Source organism: Balaenoptera physalus (assembly GCF_965194825.1).
Source record: "Balaenoptera physalus genome assembly, chromosome: 15".
NCBI classification, from domain to species: Eukaryota; Metazoa; Chordata; class Mammalia; order Artiodactyla; family Balaenopteridae; genus Balaenoptera; species Balaenoptera physalus.
The window spans coordinates 67,407,387-67,425,245 of record NC_138894.1 but is presented as its reverse complement, the minus strand read 5'-3'; the positions used below and the strand labels follow the sequence as shown (position 1 = coordinate 67,425,245).

Here is a 17,859-nt window from a genome sequence, read left to right as displayed (position 1 = left end):
GAGGGAGGAAAAGCTACATTTTAAGCTCGCTATCTTACAGTTACTAATATAACAGCCATTAGTATTTCACTGTGTCTTACCGGTAATCGTTTTCCAGTGTTTAATGCTGGGCTGAATTGGGAAAGCTCATCCTTCCCACCACCATCAAAGGAAAAAAAAAACGGTGGGTTTTGCAATATCACAAAGATCAATAAATCTTTTTCTTTCCCATGAGAGATTTAAGTCTAACCTTTGAGGATTTAGCAACTCTAAGTGCATTACCTAAAAGTTTTTAAATCTCCAGGATTGTATTTAGGTAATTTAGGTAAAAAATGTGACTCCTCTTTTGAATGTATGTAATCGCTAATAACTTACAGATATTATCTGAAATGCCCATTGAAGCATCATATTAATAATAGATAACTTAGAAAGGAAAACAAGGAGAGGATACTACAGCCCAGAGAGAATTTATAAATTCTGACACCTACCAAGTTTCTCATCTTTGTAGGTGTGGAGCTGGTGTCTGCATAATATTCATTGATTTTAAGATCCAAATGTAATACTACATTGCATCACATTTTGTAGCCATGAATATTTGAACTTAAAGTGCGATATGCACATGAATAGATACAGTCATTTCTAAGTACCAGTTTACCTAATTTTTTAAAAGTTACAGTGGAAAACACTTACAGTCTGGTCCTGTTTCTGAGTTTATCTAATGTGCAGCTCTGTCTATTCAGTTTAGAGATGAAATAGAGTTTATTTGGCGGTTTGCTCGTGCTTATGGAGACATGTATGAGCTATCTACAAATGCACAAGAAAAGAAGCATTATGCTAATATTGGTAAGTATTTTGTAAATATTAATTATCCTCAAGTAGTAATCATTATCTATAGTAAACCACTAATGAATTTTAATTAAAGCTAAACTATCTTAGCTAAAACCAGTATGTTTAATCTATTTCAACATATCCTATTACTTATATAGTCTAAGGACAGAAAGAATTTTTTAGAATAAAAATACATGTTCTTAAAACATATTTGAGCATATTAGAACAGGCAACTGAAAAAACTCAAATTCCAGCTTTTAAAGTTTATAAAATCACAGAAAGACGAGACATTAAGTGGTAATAATATGAGAAGCAATAATAGCAGTAGTCTTTCACCACAATTAAAATAACCCTCCTTACTCCCTGTAACGTAGAACTCCAGGTACCACAAAGAAATAACTACTCATACTTTAAAGTTTTTTTCAAAATTTATCTTGATAAAACAAGATTAGCCTTGTTTTAAGGCTAATCTTGTTTAAGCCTTGTTTTAGCTAATTGTTTAAGCTGAGCAATGAGTCCATAGTTGTTCATTATACTGTCCTCTATTTTCCAAAGTAACAACAACAAAAGAAAAACAGCTAGAATGTCAAATTTGATATATATATAAACCTTGGCTCTCACTGAGTATCAGACTCTTTCTTGCAAAAAGCCCCCTAAGTTTCAGGATAGTAATTTGACATCAAAACTTCTTTAGTTTTTTTTTTTTGTTTTTTTTTTTATTCCAAAGTCTTCTCTTTTCCAAGCTTTCCTTCTCTGAGATAGCATGAGGAAGAAACAGCAAGAAGATAATGATACTGCCTATCTCCTTCCAGTCTAGTTCCCTGTCACTTTTATTTCTAAGAAGGAAATATTTCCAAGTTCCTTGAAATTACATTTCTTCCGCTTGTAGGTTTCTTTACGAAGTGGCCTCTGTACTTTAATTCTTAGTGGGAGGAGGATGAAAGGAATTCCCCTTCTTGCTCTTTACATATTCATCATCAGTTTTGTGGGGCAGTTTTTCTGTAGCAATCCTTCTTGCAGACTATAAAAAAATGGAATTCTAGGGAAGAGATTTATTAACTTGAAGGTAAATAAAAATTTAGCCAAAGAGAACAAACTGACTTTTTTTTATATCTACTGAGAAAGTCAGAGTATATCTATGTAAACTGTTGCAACATCCATCAATATTAAATATATATTAAATAATTTTTTAAAATATATATATTTTTTAAGCACCTGCCCTGCCCTGGGCATTAAGGCTCCTCCTATGTTAGAAGGTAGAAATATGATAGCAAAATAGACATGTTCTCAGACTGGAAGGAGCTTATGGCTTTGTGGGGAAGATAGTATTACTAAAATAATCATACATATAAAGAAACACACTGAAGTAAGTTGTTAGTAAAGAAGAATGTGGCATATTAAGAGAGGGTATAACAGAAAGGAGGATATGATGGCGGGGGTGAACGTTGATGCAGGGAACGCTTTCTTCTGGAAGTAAGTCTCACATAGTAAAATCACTTGGGATCTGTATTTTTAAATGGAGTGAGAGTTTAACTGAGTTAATGTATGAGATGGTGAAAATGGAGAAAGAAATAGGCTGGAGGAAATCCAAATTCTCGTACCCAAGTACAAGAAAGGAGCATGGATTGAGACAGGATATATTCAAAAAAGAGAAAAGTTTATAGTGTCAAGGAAAAAACAGTGACGCCTCAGATGTGTTCATTCAGTTATAGAAATAAATTTAACAGAATTCCTATTTTTTTATCCAAGAAATATTTATGAGAAATTTTAATTTATTTATTCAAAATATTTATTCGAAATCACCGTGTCTAGGAACAAAGTTAAAATGAGGGGTGAGGGAAGAAGAGAAGGAGGGACATGAATATGATCAAGACAGTGTTACACTAAGGAACTTACTGACAAGATCAATATGGAGACAGGCAATTGTAATTCAATGCACAGGTAGTAAGTGCCTGGCAAAGGTGATGGCAAAAACACCGGAGCTGAGACATTGGAGCCTGGAGTTGAAGGGCATTGGCACCCGGTACAAGGGAGGAAGAGTGCTGTTATTGCTCATAACAGTATATTTGAACTTGTATGCCGAGGGAAGGTTGGATCACTGAAGAGTACAGAATTCTTCCCTGAACCTCCAACTGGGGTATATAGCATTATGCAGTACATCTGTTGACGTACTGTGATTGATCATACTTGTCTTCCAAATAAAATATGAATCTTATATCTAAAAGAACATTATTGTAATTTTCAGAATTAAATGACTGATACAAATGCCACAAATAGATCACAAAATACAATTTTGTAAGGGAAATAGCTTTCCTTTCAGGCTGAAGCTGCATAAATGAGGCTGTGAAACCAATCTGTATACTACCCAGCTCCATTTTACATTCTCAGAGCGATGGAATCACCGCTATTTTAAGCTTGTGGCAGTGCCCTAAAAGCTATTTTTGTTCATTTGGCAATGTAGGGAAAATGTTGATTTAGTTTTTAAAGTCTGTACATTTAAAAGTATTTATGTTTTTCGATCATTCATTACCAAATTACTAACTCTTTTAATATATGTCCACAATGTACTATCAGTTATTATTTTAAAATACTTCCTTTTAGTTTTTTTCCAGTTTATGTAGATTTCTATACAGGGTAGTTCTCTTAATGGACAGAGCTATAAAGTACCACCTTAGCAAATTAGCAAATAGGAAAATGATTTTAGAATAAAATATCTTTATTTATAAAAATTATCTAAACTACTTATTTAGAAGGACATTTTGTAGATCATTGGATAGTCTCTTCAAGCAAAAAAAAAAAAAAAAAAATTAGAGCAGGGAAAAGGAGATGGTATAAAATAAAACAGCCACTTTTTGAGAAAGATTTTCAGAATGTGGTTTAGACCAGCGGTCCCCACCCTTTTTGGCACCAGGGACCGGTTTCGTGGAAGACAATTTTTCCCCCGGGGCGGGGTGGGGTGGGGTGGTGCGATGGTTCAGGCGGTAATGAGAGCGATGGGGAGCGACGGGGAGCGGCAGATGGAGCTTTGCTCACTCGCCCGCGGCTCACCTCCTGCTGTGTGGTCTGCTTCCTAACAGGCTGCGGACCAGTACTGGTCCACTGCCTGGGGGTTAGGGACCCCTGGTTTAGACAAACCTCTATCCAAAAATTAATAGGTTATTAAAAGTTATTCTAAAACTAAGTAAAATTATTTAGGGGAATTATTTATTTACTGAGCCTGCTCATTATTGTGAAAGATTAGACAAGAGCTTCTCTGGGACGTCTTCCCTTACCCCTTTAGATAAGAGTTGCTCTCTCTGTTCTCTGTTATACTCTCTTTTTTACCTTGTATTTATTTTTTGCACATAATTCATTTGTTTATATACCTACTGCCTACTGAAATGTGAATCCTTGGAAGTCAAGAACTGTGTCTTATTTGACTTTTTATTCCCAGAGGCTCACGTAATATGATACTTAGAAAGCACTCAGTAAATGTTGGTTGAGTTAATTACAAAACAATTTCTATTAACACTTCTAAATACTGATTGAATGACTTCTCTTGCTCTTGGTTAAATCACTTAACCCAGTGAGTCTCAAACTTGAGCGTACATCAGAATCACTAGAGGCTAGTTAACACAGATTGCTGACTCTCAGAGTTTATGATCAAGTCCCTCATGTGGTCCAAAATTTGTTTTTGTAACAAGATTCCAGGTGATGGCTTCTGGTCTGGGGACCATACTTTGGGAACTACTGGCTTAATTCAATAATTTACCTCCCACCAACTCAGATGATGGTGATAAGTGTAAGTGCATTTATCTTTCAGGAAAGACATTAGGTGAAAAAGCTATTACTAGAGCACCCATGAATGGACATTGTCATCTATGGTAAGTACATAGAATTTACGCAGTCTTTAAAAAATTCTAATATGCCTCTTTATAAATTGCAATGGATTTTTAAAATATTATTGACCCACTTAACGTGTTGCATTCACTAAAAAGAATATTTAGTATATAGCACAGTAACTGTTCTTGTTCTGTTTATTCTCATGTATTTTTCAGTATATATATTTTAAATATATTTAAGATAAACTTTCATTGAAGAATCCATAACTGAGTCTACCAAGTCCGATAACTGTGCACATGATAAATTTAATTAAATGTAATTTCATATAACATTTTGTTTGAAAACAAATACTAAAGTGATGCCACATTTCTAAATGAAATGCAGAGAGAAGAATACAAGAATAAAAGCACATCAGCCATTATACCTTGATGAGTCAAGGTATACAAATTCCACAAGTCAAAGGAAAGCCATTTCTAATATAAGATAGCTCAAACAAAGGAAATCTAATTAGTTGGATGGATATAGGTGGATATCCTTGGGACAAAAACATTTATTCTTGAGTATGTTTGGTTTTGGATCCTTTGTATATTTACAATTATAAAACACAAATAAGAAGAAAAATATTGTTTTTAATTAACACTTCATTTTACTCATAGTTGTGTTTCTATAGCATTTCTTAGTTTCTTAGTTATTTTTTCTCCCCAGTAATATTGGTACTTTAGGTGCTAGGAAGACATAGTAATAAATTTATTTTTGACCCTTCTCTCAGACCTAGATTGTCAGAAATCCACCCCTCTTTGGGATTATTTTATTCTTCTGGGATAGTCTTAGGCAAATCTCTCTCAAAATGACTTCTTTTCTGCAGGTCCACATTTATCCTCCAGGAAATTCATTTTTGCCCCACCAACTCAAAAGTGCAAAGGATTTTTCCAAAGCAGACCTGTTTCTTTACACTGCCACCAGCAGGGGGAGCACCACTCACACACTCTCATCCTAAAACTTCCCTGGGCAGGAATCAGATAACATTCTTTATGTCCCCCAAACTCTAAAGGACACGCCAAAATAAGAATAGGTCTTTTGAAGCTGCCATCACTTAAAATGAGAAACAAGGCTACCCCCTTCTGTCTCGCATGAGAAGGTGGGAGGTGGAACCCGAGTACCCTAGTAGTTCTATTCGCAGAAATCCCCCCTCCAGGTCTCTCTCTGCTTCAGCGAACTCTTTGCCTTCTCTTATATAGCCTGGAGATGGGTGAAGGGCTAAGCCTGGCAGAACCTGTGAATCATTTTACTAATGTGTCATGCATGGGTAGTAGAGTGTCTTGCTTTAGGAGCCGGAGTATACCTAATAGATAAAGTATGGTTCTGTGCCCTAGTGCCTGTGCCACAACTCTAGGAGAAAGGTAATTTTGCAGTTAACATCCTGGTAGATATCTTTAAGGTCATTTCTCCAGTATGTAAGGGTCTTGGCTATTATTTCTATAGCCAACTTTACCTTCCTCAACTAATTTGCATAATACTGATATTAATAAATTAATATGTGTTAAAGTACTTCTGTTCTTCCATTTTTAGTATAACTGTAATGAATTTATACTGATCAAGCTACACTTGCTTCATCTCTTTCGATAATGGAGATGTTTGGGTGTTGGTTAGCCCGATTTGGACGCAGAAAGAACACCGAAGCCCTACTCTTAACTCTGAGCCTCCCCCTCCTCTTCCTCTGCTGTCCTCTTCCTTCTCCCATACAAGCATCTGCATCCATGGAGAATCACATTAAAAATGTACATTTGATGTTAACCCTCAATTTGAGGACACTTATCAGTGTGAACTTCCAAATTTCCATAAAGGAACAATGTTGAATCTTCTCTGAAGACTTCATAAGCACCTTAAACTTACCTTGTGAGGACAGATTATGCTTAACTCTTACTCAGTGGGTTTCCCAGCCTGTCTTCCACTAATCTGGCTACTTCTCCTTTGTTCATCTTTTTTTATTTTTTGTTGTGTACTAATTGCCTTGTTTATAACTGTGGGATTTAACCCCGAGGGTGAATTTTATTCACATACACACAGACACACACAGAGTACTGATCCAATTGTGTTTCACATGATTTTTTTATTCAGTATCAGTTTTTAATTAAAAAACAATTAACATCTGATCAGTTGCTAAAATTTAATAAATTCAAATGTCAATTTTTAAAAATTTACTTCATTGAAGTATAGTTGATTTACAACGTTGTGTTGATTTCTGTTGTACAGCAACATGATTTTATCTTAATTCGTAAAATACATTATGATGTACCTACTGAATACAAGAATTCTCATTCAACTAAATACAGTAGTAGAGGTTTAGGGTGATGAAAAAAGAGAAATTAAGACTTTGACTTGAGAAGCAATGTGTGAAATTTAGGTTAACTGATTCTATAATTAATTGTAATAAAATGTCATGAAAATGTCTAATCCTGCTGGAATTTTTTTCAATATGTTACGACTTTTTCTCATTCATTCAGCATAAATGACAAAACAGGGCCTCTAGGCCAAATGCAGCTGCCTGCTTTTGTAAATAAAGTTTCATTGGAGCACAGCCACACCTGTGCATTTGTACATAGCAATGAAGTTGAGTAGTTGTAACAGAGACTCTCTGATCCCACAACCTTAAATGTTTCCTACCTGGCCCTGCAGCGAAAGTTTGCTGACCCATAGTTTACAGGGTTCTGTGATGGTTTATAAGCCTTCAGTTTGAAATAAAAGATGCAATCATTAGAAATAATTATCATAAAGGGTTGATATGGAGGGAATAATTGCAAAACAAATATTATTTTAAAGACTTGTTTTTCATCTTCATCTTTTCCAAAATGAAATTGCTCTGTAACTTTCAGGCTACATAAGCTTTCTATATAATTCTGTCGTTTTTGTTGTACCAGCCTAAAATACTTCTAGAATCAAGAGAGCAGAATCACCAATGGATTTGCAGTTTGTTAGCCAAATAGGCCTGACCTTAATTATAAATAATGTCTTACATATTTGTTGTGCTCTACTGTTCACAAATTATATCCCCATGCCTTCTAGCATGTGATTCACAGAACAACCTGTTTCCATTTTATAGAAAGCAAGGCCGTCTGTGTGTGTGGTGTAGTATATGTGTGTCTGGTGTGGTGTCGTGATTAGTAACCAAGGGTCATACAATAAGTGGAAAAACAAAAACCAGATCTTATATTTGTATGTACTCAGTATTTTATCTATTATTTACTCTTCCTCTGCTTTTTCACAGTATAAATAGCATTGGTGCTAAATCAAAAATGCTACTGGGAAACTAATGGAGTTGTTTTAGTAGTTGTTTACTAGTTGTTGAGACAGGGATGCTTGTCAGTTATTAAAATATTCACTATAGATGCAAAGAAAATACAGAATTTTTGTCAACGCATAGTTAGAACAACCTCTAGATGGAGGTAATAGACCATATTGTGCGTTAACTTTCTTCATAGTTCCCATCAACCTGAGAGTTTACAAAATAAAATTTTAAATTACATTTTCCAAGATAAACAGTGTGAAAAACAACAACACATACATGCAGATATAGGTGGGATTGATTGCCAGAAAAGAAATGATGATCCTTTGAGGAAAAGCGGTTCAGGTAAACTTTGAATTTATGATATGTAGGAAGATAAATAATACTTTAGACTTGAAAGAAGCAGACTTCAAAAAAGATTATGAAAAACATAAGACTCTGGTGACAGATTATTTATAAGGGAAGATGTCCATATTTCATGTAATGGTTTTCTTAAGTCACGTTTTTTTCTTTTTTCTTTTTCTTCACTCAGAGTAACTTGGAAAGAACATGCTGAGAGAGCTCTGTAAAAGCTAGAGATGTGCATAAGTTGTTCTGATTTTCAAAAAATAGAAGATTGATTCCACCACTATAGATCAGTGCACATAGAATCTTTTCCTTTGATTACAGCACAAATAGTTAGTTGGGTTTTCTGTGAGTGATGAAGTTCAAGCAGACTCAACAGATTTTTCTAAACATGTGACATGATCTGTTTTTTCTTTGCTAGTAGATAGAGTAGGGAAATTGAGCTAATATACCTGGATTTAAGGAAGGCTTTAAGGCAAGTTCACTCATAATATTCTTGGGGACAAGATGTTAAAATATGGGCAAGGTTCTTTGTTACCCGTGCTAGCAGAAGGGTTTGCGCCTCAGTCATTCAAAAGAATAACTGCTGACAATATCATGATTCTAGAGTTCCAGGTCTAGATCTTAGACACTAGTGTGTTCAGTAATTTTTTTCAGTGGGTGAAGATGTGGAAGGTATGATTATAAATGTTGCAAGTGACACAAAATTAGGAGGAACAGGGTGTATGGTGGATGACAGTAGTAATTAAAAGATTTTCACGTGTTGAAAGAGATACTGAACAAGGTGAATTAAGAGGGATAAATATGGAAGGAGGGATGGAGAGGAAAATGTCAAAATTTAAGGATGTGAGGGAAAAACAGATGGAAATTAGAATGAAGCATGGAGTCTAGCTAACAATAATATATTAATATTGGTTCATTTTGAAAATTTTCAATATTGTATATCAATATTGGTACAGTTGTGATAAATGTATTATAGTAATTTAAGATAGTATTTAAGATAGTAATTTAAGTAGTATCTCCTAATCTAGGTAAGTTCTCAGATCATAATAGGTTGCTTTTGTCATAAATCTTGCTTCTACTGTTAGGAGATTATTGATTTTCTAATGAAAATTAAGAGGTCAATAAACTTATAACTGAAAAGTGGCCATTTTATTGGTTGTGCATAAGTTGTGTGAATTATGTGATCTTTTGTGTTCAGGAATGGTCTGACTGTTCCAAATTAAGAAAATTGTTCACTTCAATTTTTGAAAGTTATGTGTATCCACAGAAACAATCAAGATAAATAACACCTAAAATTACATTTTTCATTTCAGTTATGACAATGCAAGTGAAAATTAAGACCTACTTTTGAATTATTTAGGTAAATGAATATTTTGCCTCAGACAGAAACACTCTGAATACTTTTGCAGGGACAGAAACAGTCTGAATGTAAAAAGTAATATGTGCCCAATTTTTAGAGGAAGCAAGTTGCTGAACATATATTGTGCCCAATTTTTAGAGGAAGCAAGTTGCTGAACAAATATCGTACCCAATTTATAGTCATATAATTATTTATGTAAATTTTATATTCCCAAGGGAAAGAAGTAAAGAATCCATGGGATGCACTCTTCTAGTAATGAATGCAGTGTTTCCAAGGAAGGATTGAAGGACATGGGGAATTTTTGAAAAAACATATTCTAAAATTACCTTTGATTTTAGTATTTGTTTTTAGTCATGATATTTATTTTAATTTTCAAATGACATTAAGGGGGCCTTGAACTTTTTATTTTTACGAAAGAGAAGCAGGAATCTGTTGACACAATGTATTTTTCAGTTTAATACTTATGTGAATAGACTTTTCTGAGGGTCTCTTTGTGACTCTGATGTTGATGAAGGTGATGGCAACAGCTAATCTTTCTTGGAACTCACTCCAGGCCAGACACTATTGTAAGCAATTACGTTTTAGATATTTTACCCTCATAGCACACATATGAAATAGATGGTGTTAGTATCCCCAGGTATAGCTGAGGAAACTGGCCTCATGTTAATGTCAAACATTGGTTATTTATTCATCTATATGAATACTTTTGTTAAATATTAATGAATGGTTTAGAGATTTTTTTTAAATGTTAAATTCATGGTATTTGATTAAAAGTTTACACAATGTCCACTGTTTTTATCCTTTTCAGGTATGCGGTTTTGTGTGGCTATGTATCTGAGTTTGAGGGCTTACAAAACAAAATTAACTATGGATATCGCTTCAAGGTATTTCTTGATATTAAAAATGTTTTACTGTAGCTGTATGTTCCATTCACAGGTATAAATCAAATTATTCAACAGATTTATCTCTAGGAATTGATCTTTTTTACTTAAATGAAATGACAGTCTTTAAATAGTACTGTGCCAAAAAAGAAACAAACTCTTTGGGCGATTAAGGATTATTATTATTATTATAGATCCTGAAAGTCACATAGTAGATGAGTATTATTTTTTTAAAGGTAGAGGCTTAGCCTTTTAGTCATGAGCTCACCAACATCATAAACATGGCTGGCACTAATTAGTTAACATTTAATACATATTGATTTGCTGAGGGGAGTAAAATTCAATCTAGGGCTTAAATTTGCCATGATAGATGAATAAAATAAGTAATGCGCATACTCATTATTTATCATGTGCCTGTAGTTGTAATCGTTCAATATATAACCCCTCAGGGTCAATAATTTTAGGAATGGGCAGAGAGTTCTTTGTTTTCCAGCTCCCTATAACCATTTGACAATGTCAAGGGAGTAGATTCTTCTATCACCTAGTTCTGCTATTCTTTTCTCCATTATACCCACATCATATGACATTTGTAAGTTTGCCTCTCAATCAATAAGTATTAGCTAGGCAAGTCATGGGCAGACAAAAATGTGACTTGGATGTTTTCTATTTTTAAGGTGACGTTTTCTGTAGCCTTATTAAATCATAATCACAGTTCTGGTTCTAGTTGTGAGCATTTTGATGATTGAGTTATTGAGAAGCTTAATTGTATTAATGATTAAGATTGAGGAGGGGGACAAAAAAACATTATAAAGTCCCTTTGAATTAACTACGCAGAGTTCCACTCAACACTACCTGAAACTTGGGAGATGATATTTCTTTTGGATTTTCTTTCAGGAGCATCTAGATAAAGCAATCGAATTTCTACCTGAAGAACCCTTTTTGTATTACCTCAAGGGAAGATACTGTTACACCGTAAGTTGAAAGCTTTTATTTGTAAAGTTTATTTGAATATACTCTGATTATATGATATACTTTCAGTGACTTAACTTTTTTATTGTTTTACCTAGTGCCTGCTATAGAGAAAATGATGAAATCAGTACATATTTTGAGTTTATAAATTTATATATTTTATAATTATATATTGAATTACATACAATATATGATTTTATAAATGCATGTATTTTTTTCTTTACTGCCTTTCCATTTCCCCTTGCAGCAGTCACACTGTCTCCCTTTAAATGTGCTTTTTCTCAGATGGTGATCAGCCACCAGTACCCATGCACCCTGTATTGGTGCACCGCTCTGTTTTGTGGGAGAACTTTTTTCCTTTATCAGAGTTTATTAAGCATAAATTATGTGCTTGCTGTCCTTTTCGTCAAGAAACTTAATTTAGAAGGGGACATAAGACATATAGAAATAAATAAAGGCAGCTGGTGAGTCTAAGACCCAACGTGTTAAGTGACACCTGTTTACGGAAAGTTAACAGAATGTGAAAATATATCTTAACAGCTGCATAAAAAAATTACGCTGAAGAGAACTGCTCTTTCTGAATGAGAAAATTGGGATAGGCAAAAGAGGAAGCTTTTTAATTGTGGCTTGTAGAGGATTAGGGATGAAGCAGGAGGTTTGCTTTTACTGAACACCTGCTATATATGTCAGATGTGCATTTTATACTTTATATTTCTTATCAGATTTCATCTTTTTAACAACCCTCTAAGCAGTTTTTATTATGCCAGTTTTAAATATTAAGAATCTGAGTCTTCATGAAGGTAGAGGACTCCCCTAAGATTTAAAAACCATTGACCCAACCTCATGAGTCTGGAACTTGAATGTACACTATACAGTTAGGCTTAAAAAGCCCAAGAAGGAAATTTTAATTCCAAATGGAACCTGATCTTCTTGCCATAGACAAATGGCAGAAGGTAACGCTAATCCTTCCTGGAGGATTGTACCTTCACACACAAGCCTTAGAACATTCTTGCAGAGTTGAGCTCACAGTGAAAAATAATAGAATATATACAAAGAAACAAGCCATCATAAATGACAGTCAAAAGAAACAAAAAAAGAGAACAGAAGTAGATCTGAAAGGACTTCAGATTTTGGAAACATGGAATACAGAATATTAAACAGCTACCTACATAATGTGTTTTTAAAATTAAAATGAATTAGGGGAAAAATGGATGAGGAGCATGAGACTACAAAAATGACCTGGTCGATTTCAAAAAATGGAACAATTTTTGATATAAAAAGTATATTATTTGTCATTAAAAGAAAACTCAATGGAAAGAGTTGGTAGTAGATAGGCCCCACTAAAGAGAGAATTAACAAATTTTAAGACAAATCTGAAAATGTTGCCTGGAAGCAGCACAGAGGAGCAAAGAGATAGAAAATATGAAGGAGAGATAAAAAGACATGGAAGGGAAGTAAGGATACCACGTAGTGGTGAATTTTTATCTCCTTCTTTTGGTAATTAATAGAACAAAAGACAAAAAAAAAGCATTAGTAAGTATGTAAAAACATTGATTGGAGTCTTACATTTAATAACCTTGATCTAATAAACATAGATGAAAATATGTGTCTAGCCATTAGAGGATACACATTTTCAAGCATATGTTGAATGTTTACAAAACTGACCATATATGAGGTCATGAAGCAAGTCTTAATAAATTTCAAAGAATTGATATCCTATAGGTTTTCTGATCATAATGCAATTGTAATAGAAATTCAGAAACAAAACAGCTTAAAAACCATAAATCTTGAATTAGAAATAATAGGACATGACAATAAAACAAGATGCCATTTTATACCTACTCATTTGATAAAATTTTAAATGATCAGCATGAAATGTAAAAATATGGAGCAACAGGAATTCTTACATTGTTGTGGGAGCACAAATCAGTACAACCACCTTGGAAACAATCGGATATTATCTCTTAAATTTGATTGTCTACCATATGACAATGGTGCCTACTAGAGAAACTCTTGCAAATGTGCTTTAGAAGGCATGTACAAGAATGCCTGTAGCAGTCTTGTTTCTAAGAGCAAAAAATGGAAAAGTCCCAAATGTCCACTGAAAAGAGAGTGGATGGCTGAACCAAGATGGCGGAGTAGAAGGACGTGCTCTCATTCCCTCTTGTGAGAACACCAGAATCACAACAAGCTGCTGGACAATCATCAACAGGAAGACACTGGAACTCACCAAAAAAGATACCCCACATCCAAAGACAAAGGAGAAGCCAAAATGAGACGGTAGGAGGGGCGAAATCACAGTAAAATCAAATCCCATAACTGCTGGGTGGGTGACTCACAGACTGGAGAACACTTATACCACAGAAGTCCACCCACTGGAGTGAAGGTTCTGAGCCCCACATCAGGCTTCCCAACCTGGGGGTCCAGCAACGGGAGGAAGAATTCCTAGAGAATCAGACTTTGAAGGCTAGTGGGATTTGATTGCAGGACTTCGACAGGACTGGGGGAAACAGAGACTCCACTCTTGGAGGGCACACACAAACTAGTGTGCATATCAGGACCCAGGGGGAAGGAGCAGTGACCCCATAGGAGACTGAACCAGACCTACCTGCCAGTGTTGGAGGGTCTCCTGCAGAGGTGGGGCGGGGTGGCTGTGGCTCACCGTGGAGACAAGGACACTGGCAGCAGAAGTTCTGGGAAGTACTCCTTGGCGTGAGCCCTCCCAGAGTCTGCCATTAGCCCCACCAAAGAGCCCAGGTAGGCTCCAGTGTTGGGTTGCCTCAGGCCAAACAACCAACAGGGAGGGAACCCAGGCCCACCCAGCAGCAGTCAAGCAGATTAAAGTTTTACTGAGCTCTGCCCACCAGAGAAACAGTCAGCTCTACCCACCATCAGTCCCTCCCATCAGGAAACTTGCACAAGCCTCTTAGATAGCCTCATCCTCCAGAGAGCAGACAGCAGAAGCAAGAAGAACTACAATCCTGCAGCCTGTGGAACAAAAACCACACTCACAGAAAGATAGACAAGATGAAAAGGCAGAGGGCTATGTACCAGATGAAGGAACAAGATAAAACCCCAGAAAAACAACTAAATGGAGATAAGCAACCTTCCAGAAAAAGAATTCAGAATAATGATAGTGAAGATGATCCAGGACCTCGGAAAAAGAATGGAGGCAAAGATTGAGAAGATGCAAGAAATGATTAACAAAGACCTAGAAGAATTAAAGAACAAACAAACAGAGATGAACAATACAATAGCTGAAATGAAAACTACACTAGAAGGAATCAATAGCAGAATAACTGAGGCAGAAGAACGGATAAGTAACCTGGAAGAGAGGATGATGGAATTCACTGCTGCAGAACAGACTAAAGAAAAAAGAATGAAAAGAAATGAAAACAGCCTAAGAGACCTCTGGGACAACATTAAACGCAACAACATTCGCATTATAGGGGTCCCGGAAGGAGAAGAGAGAGAGAAAGGACCAGAGAAAATATTTGAAGAGATTATAGTTGAAAACTTCCCTAATATGGGAAAGGAAATAGCCACCCAAGTCCAGGAAGCACAGAGAGTCCCATACAGGATAAACCCAAGGAGAAACATGCCGAGACACATGGTAATCAAATTGGCAAAAATTAAAGACAAAGAAAATTTATTGAAAGCAGCAAGGGAAAAATGACAAATAACATACAAGGGAACTCCCATAAGGTTAACAGCTGATTTCTCAGCAGAAACTCTACAAGCCAGAAGGGAGTGGCACGATATACTTAAAGTGATGAAAGGGAAGAACCTACAACCAAGATTACTCTACCCAGCAAGGATCTCATTCAGATTCGAAGGAGAAATCAAAAGCTTTACAGACAAGCAAAAGCTAAGAGAATTCAGCACCACCAAATCAGCTCTGCAACAAATGCTAAAGGAACTTCTCTAAGTGGGAAACACAAGAGAAGAAAAGGACCTACAAAAACAAACCCAAAACAATTAAGAAAATGGTCATAGGAACATACATATTGATAATTACCTTAAACGTGAATGGATTAAATGCTCCAACCAAAAGACACAGGCTTGCTGAATGGATACAAAAACAAGACCCATCTATATGCTGTCTACAAGAGACCCACTTCAGACCTAGGGACACATACAGACTGAAAGTGAGGGGATGAAAAAAAGATATTCCATGCAAATAGAAATCAAAGAAAGCTGGAGTAGCAATACTCATATCAGATAAAATAGACTTTAAAATACAGAATGTTACAAGAGACAAGGAAGGACACTACATAATGATCAAGGGATCAATCCAAGAAGAAGATATAATAATTATAAATATATATGCACCCAACATAGGAGCACCTCAATACATAAGGCAACTGCTAACAGCTATAAAATAGGAAATTGACAGTAACACAATAATAGTGGGGGATTTTAACACCTCACTTACACCAATGGGAAGATCATCCAAAATGAAAATAAATAAGGAAACAGAAGCTTTAAATGACACAATAGACCAGATAGGTTTAATTGATATTTATAGGACATTCCATCCAAAAACAGCAGATTACACTTTCTTCTCAAGTGCGCATGGGACATTCTCCAGGATAGATCACATCTTGGGTCACAAATCAAGCCTCAGTAAATTTAAGAAAATTGAAATCATATCAAGCATCTTTTCTGATCACAACGCTATGAGATTAGAAATCAATTACCGGGAAAAAAACGTTAAAAACACAAACACATGGAGGCTAAACAACACGTTACTAAATAACCAAGCGATCACTGAAGAAATCAAAGAGGAAATCAAAAAATACCTAGAGACAAATGACTGAAAACACGACGATCCAAAACCTATGGGATAAAAAAAAAAAAAAAAACCTATGGGATACAGCAAAAGCAGTTCTAAGAGGGAAGTTTAGAGCTATACAAGCCTACCTCAAGAAACAAGAAAAATCTCAAATAAACAATCTAACCTTACACCTAAAGGAACTAGAGAAAGAAGAACAAACAAAGCCCAAAGTTCACAGAAGGAAAGAAATCATAAAGATCAGAGCAGAAATAAATGAAATAGAAACAAAGAAAACAATAGCAAAGATCAATAAAACTAAAAGCTGGTTCTTTGAGAAGATAAACAAAATTGATAAACCATTAGCCAGACTCATCAAGAAAAAGAGGGAGAGGACGCAAATCAATAAAATTAGAAATGAAAAAGGAGACGTTACAATGGACACCACAGAAATACAAAGCATCCTAAGAGACTACTACAAGCAACTCTATGCCAATAAAATGGACAACCTGGAAGAAATGGACAAATTCTTAGAAAGGTATAACCTTCCAAGACTGAACCAGGAAGAAATAGAAAATATGAACAGACCCATCACAAGTAATGAAATTGAAACTGTGATTAAAAATCTTCCAACAAACAAAAGTCCAGGACCAGATGGCCTCACAGTTGAATTCTGTCAAACATTTAGAGAAGAGCTAACACCCATCCTTCTCAAACTCTTCCAAAAACTTGCGGAGGAAGGAACACTCCCAAACTCATTCTATGAGGCCACCATCACCCTGATACCAAAACCACACAATGATACTACAAAAAAAGAAAATTACAGACCAATATCACTGATGAATATAGATGCAAAAATCCTCAATGAAATACTAGGAAACAGAACCCAACAACACATTAAAAGGATCATACACCATGATCAAGTGGGATTTATCCTAGGGATGCAAGGATTCTTCAATATACACAAATCAATCAATGTGATACACCATATTAACAAATTGAAGAATAAAAACCATATGATCATCTCAATAGATGCAGGAAAAGCTTTTGACAAAATTCAACACCCATTTATGATAAAAACTCTCCAGAAAGTGGGCATAGAGGGAACCTACCTCAACATAATAAAGGCCATCTATGACAAACCCACAGCAAACATCATTCTCAATGGTGAAAAACTGAAAGCATTTCCTCTAAGATCAAAAACAAGGCAAGGATGTCCACTCTCACCACTATTATTCAACATAGTTTTGGAAGTCCTAGCCACGGCAATCAGAGAAGAAAAAGAAATAAAAGAATACAAATTGGAAAAGAAGTAAAACTGTCACTGTTTGCAGATGACATGATACTATACATAGAGAATCCTAAAGATGCCACCAGAAAACTACTAGAGCTAATCAATGAATTTGATAAAGTTGCAGGGTACAAAATTAATGCACATAGATCTCTTGCATTCCTATACACTAATGATGAAAAATCTGAAAGAGAAATTAAGGAAACACTCCCATTTACCACTGCAACAAAAAGAATAAAATACCTAGGAATAAACCTACCTAGGGAGACAAAAGACCTGTATGCAGAAAACTAGAAGACACTGATGAAAGAAATTAAAGATGAT

The 17,859-nt window shown here is 35.3% G+C and overlaps 1 protein-coding gene across 2 annotated transcripts in view; it reads left to right on the top strand.

Moving 5' to 3' along the window:
- RMDN2 (regulator of microtubule dynamics 2) overlaps positions 1-17,859 on the top strand; it is a 102,852-nt gene that overhangs the window by 36,724 nt on the left and 48,269 nt on the right. For both annotated transcript variants that reach the window (XM_082427766.1, XM_082427767.1), the window contains exons 4-7: positions 720-822; positions 4,610-4,670; positions 10,429-10,504; positions 11,396-11,473. In XM_082427766.1, coding sequence (XP_082283892.1) covers positions 720-822; positions 4,610-4,670; positions 10,429-10,504; positions 11,396-11,473 — 318 coding nt within the window. The remainder of the gene's footprint in view (positions 1-719; positions 823-4,609; positions 4,671-10,428; positions 10,505-11,395; positions 11,474-17,859) is intronic.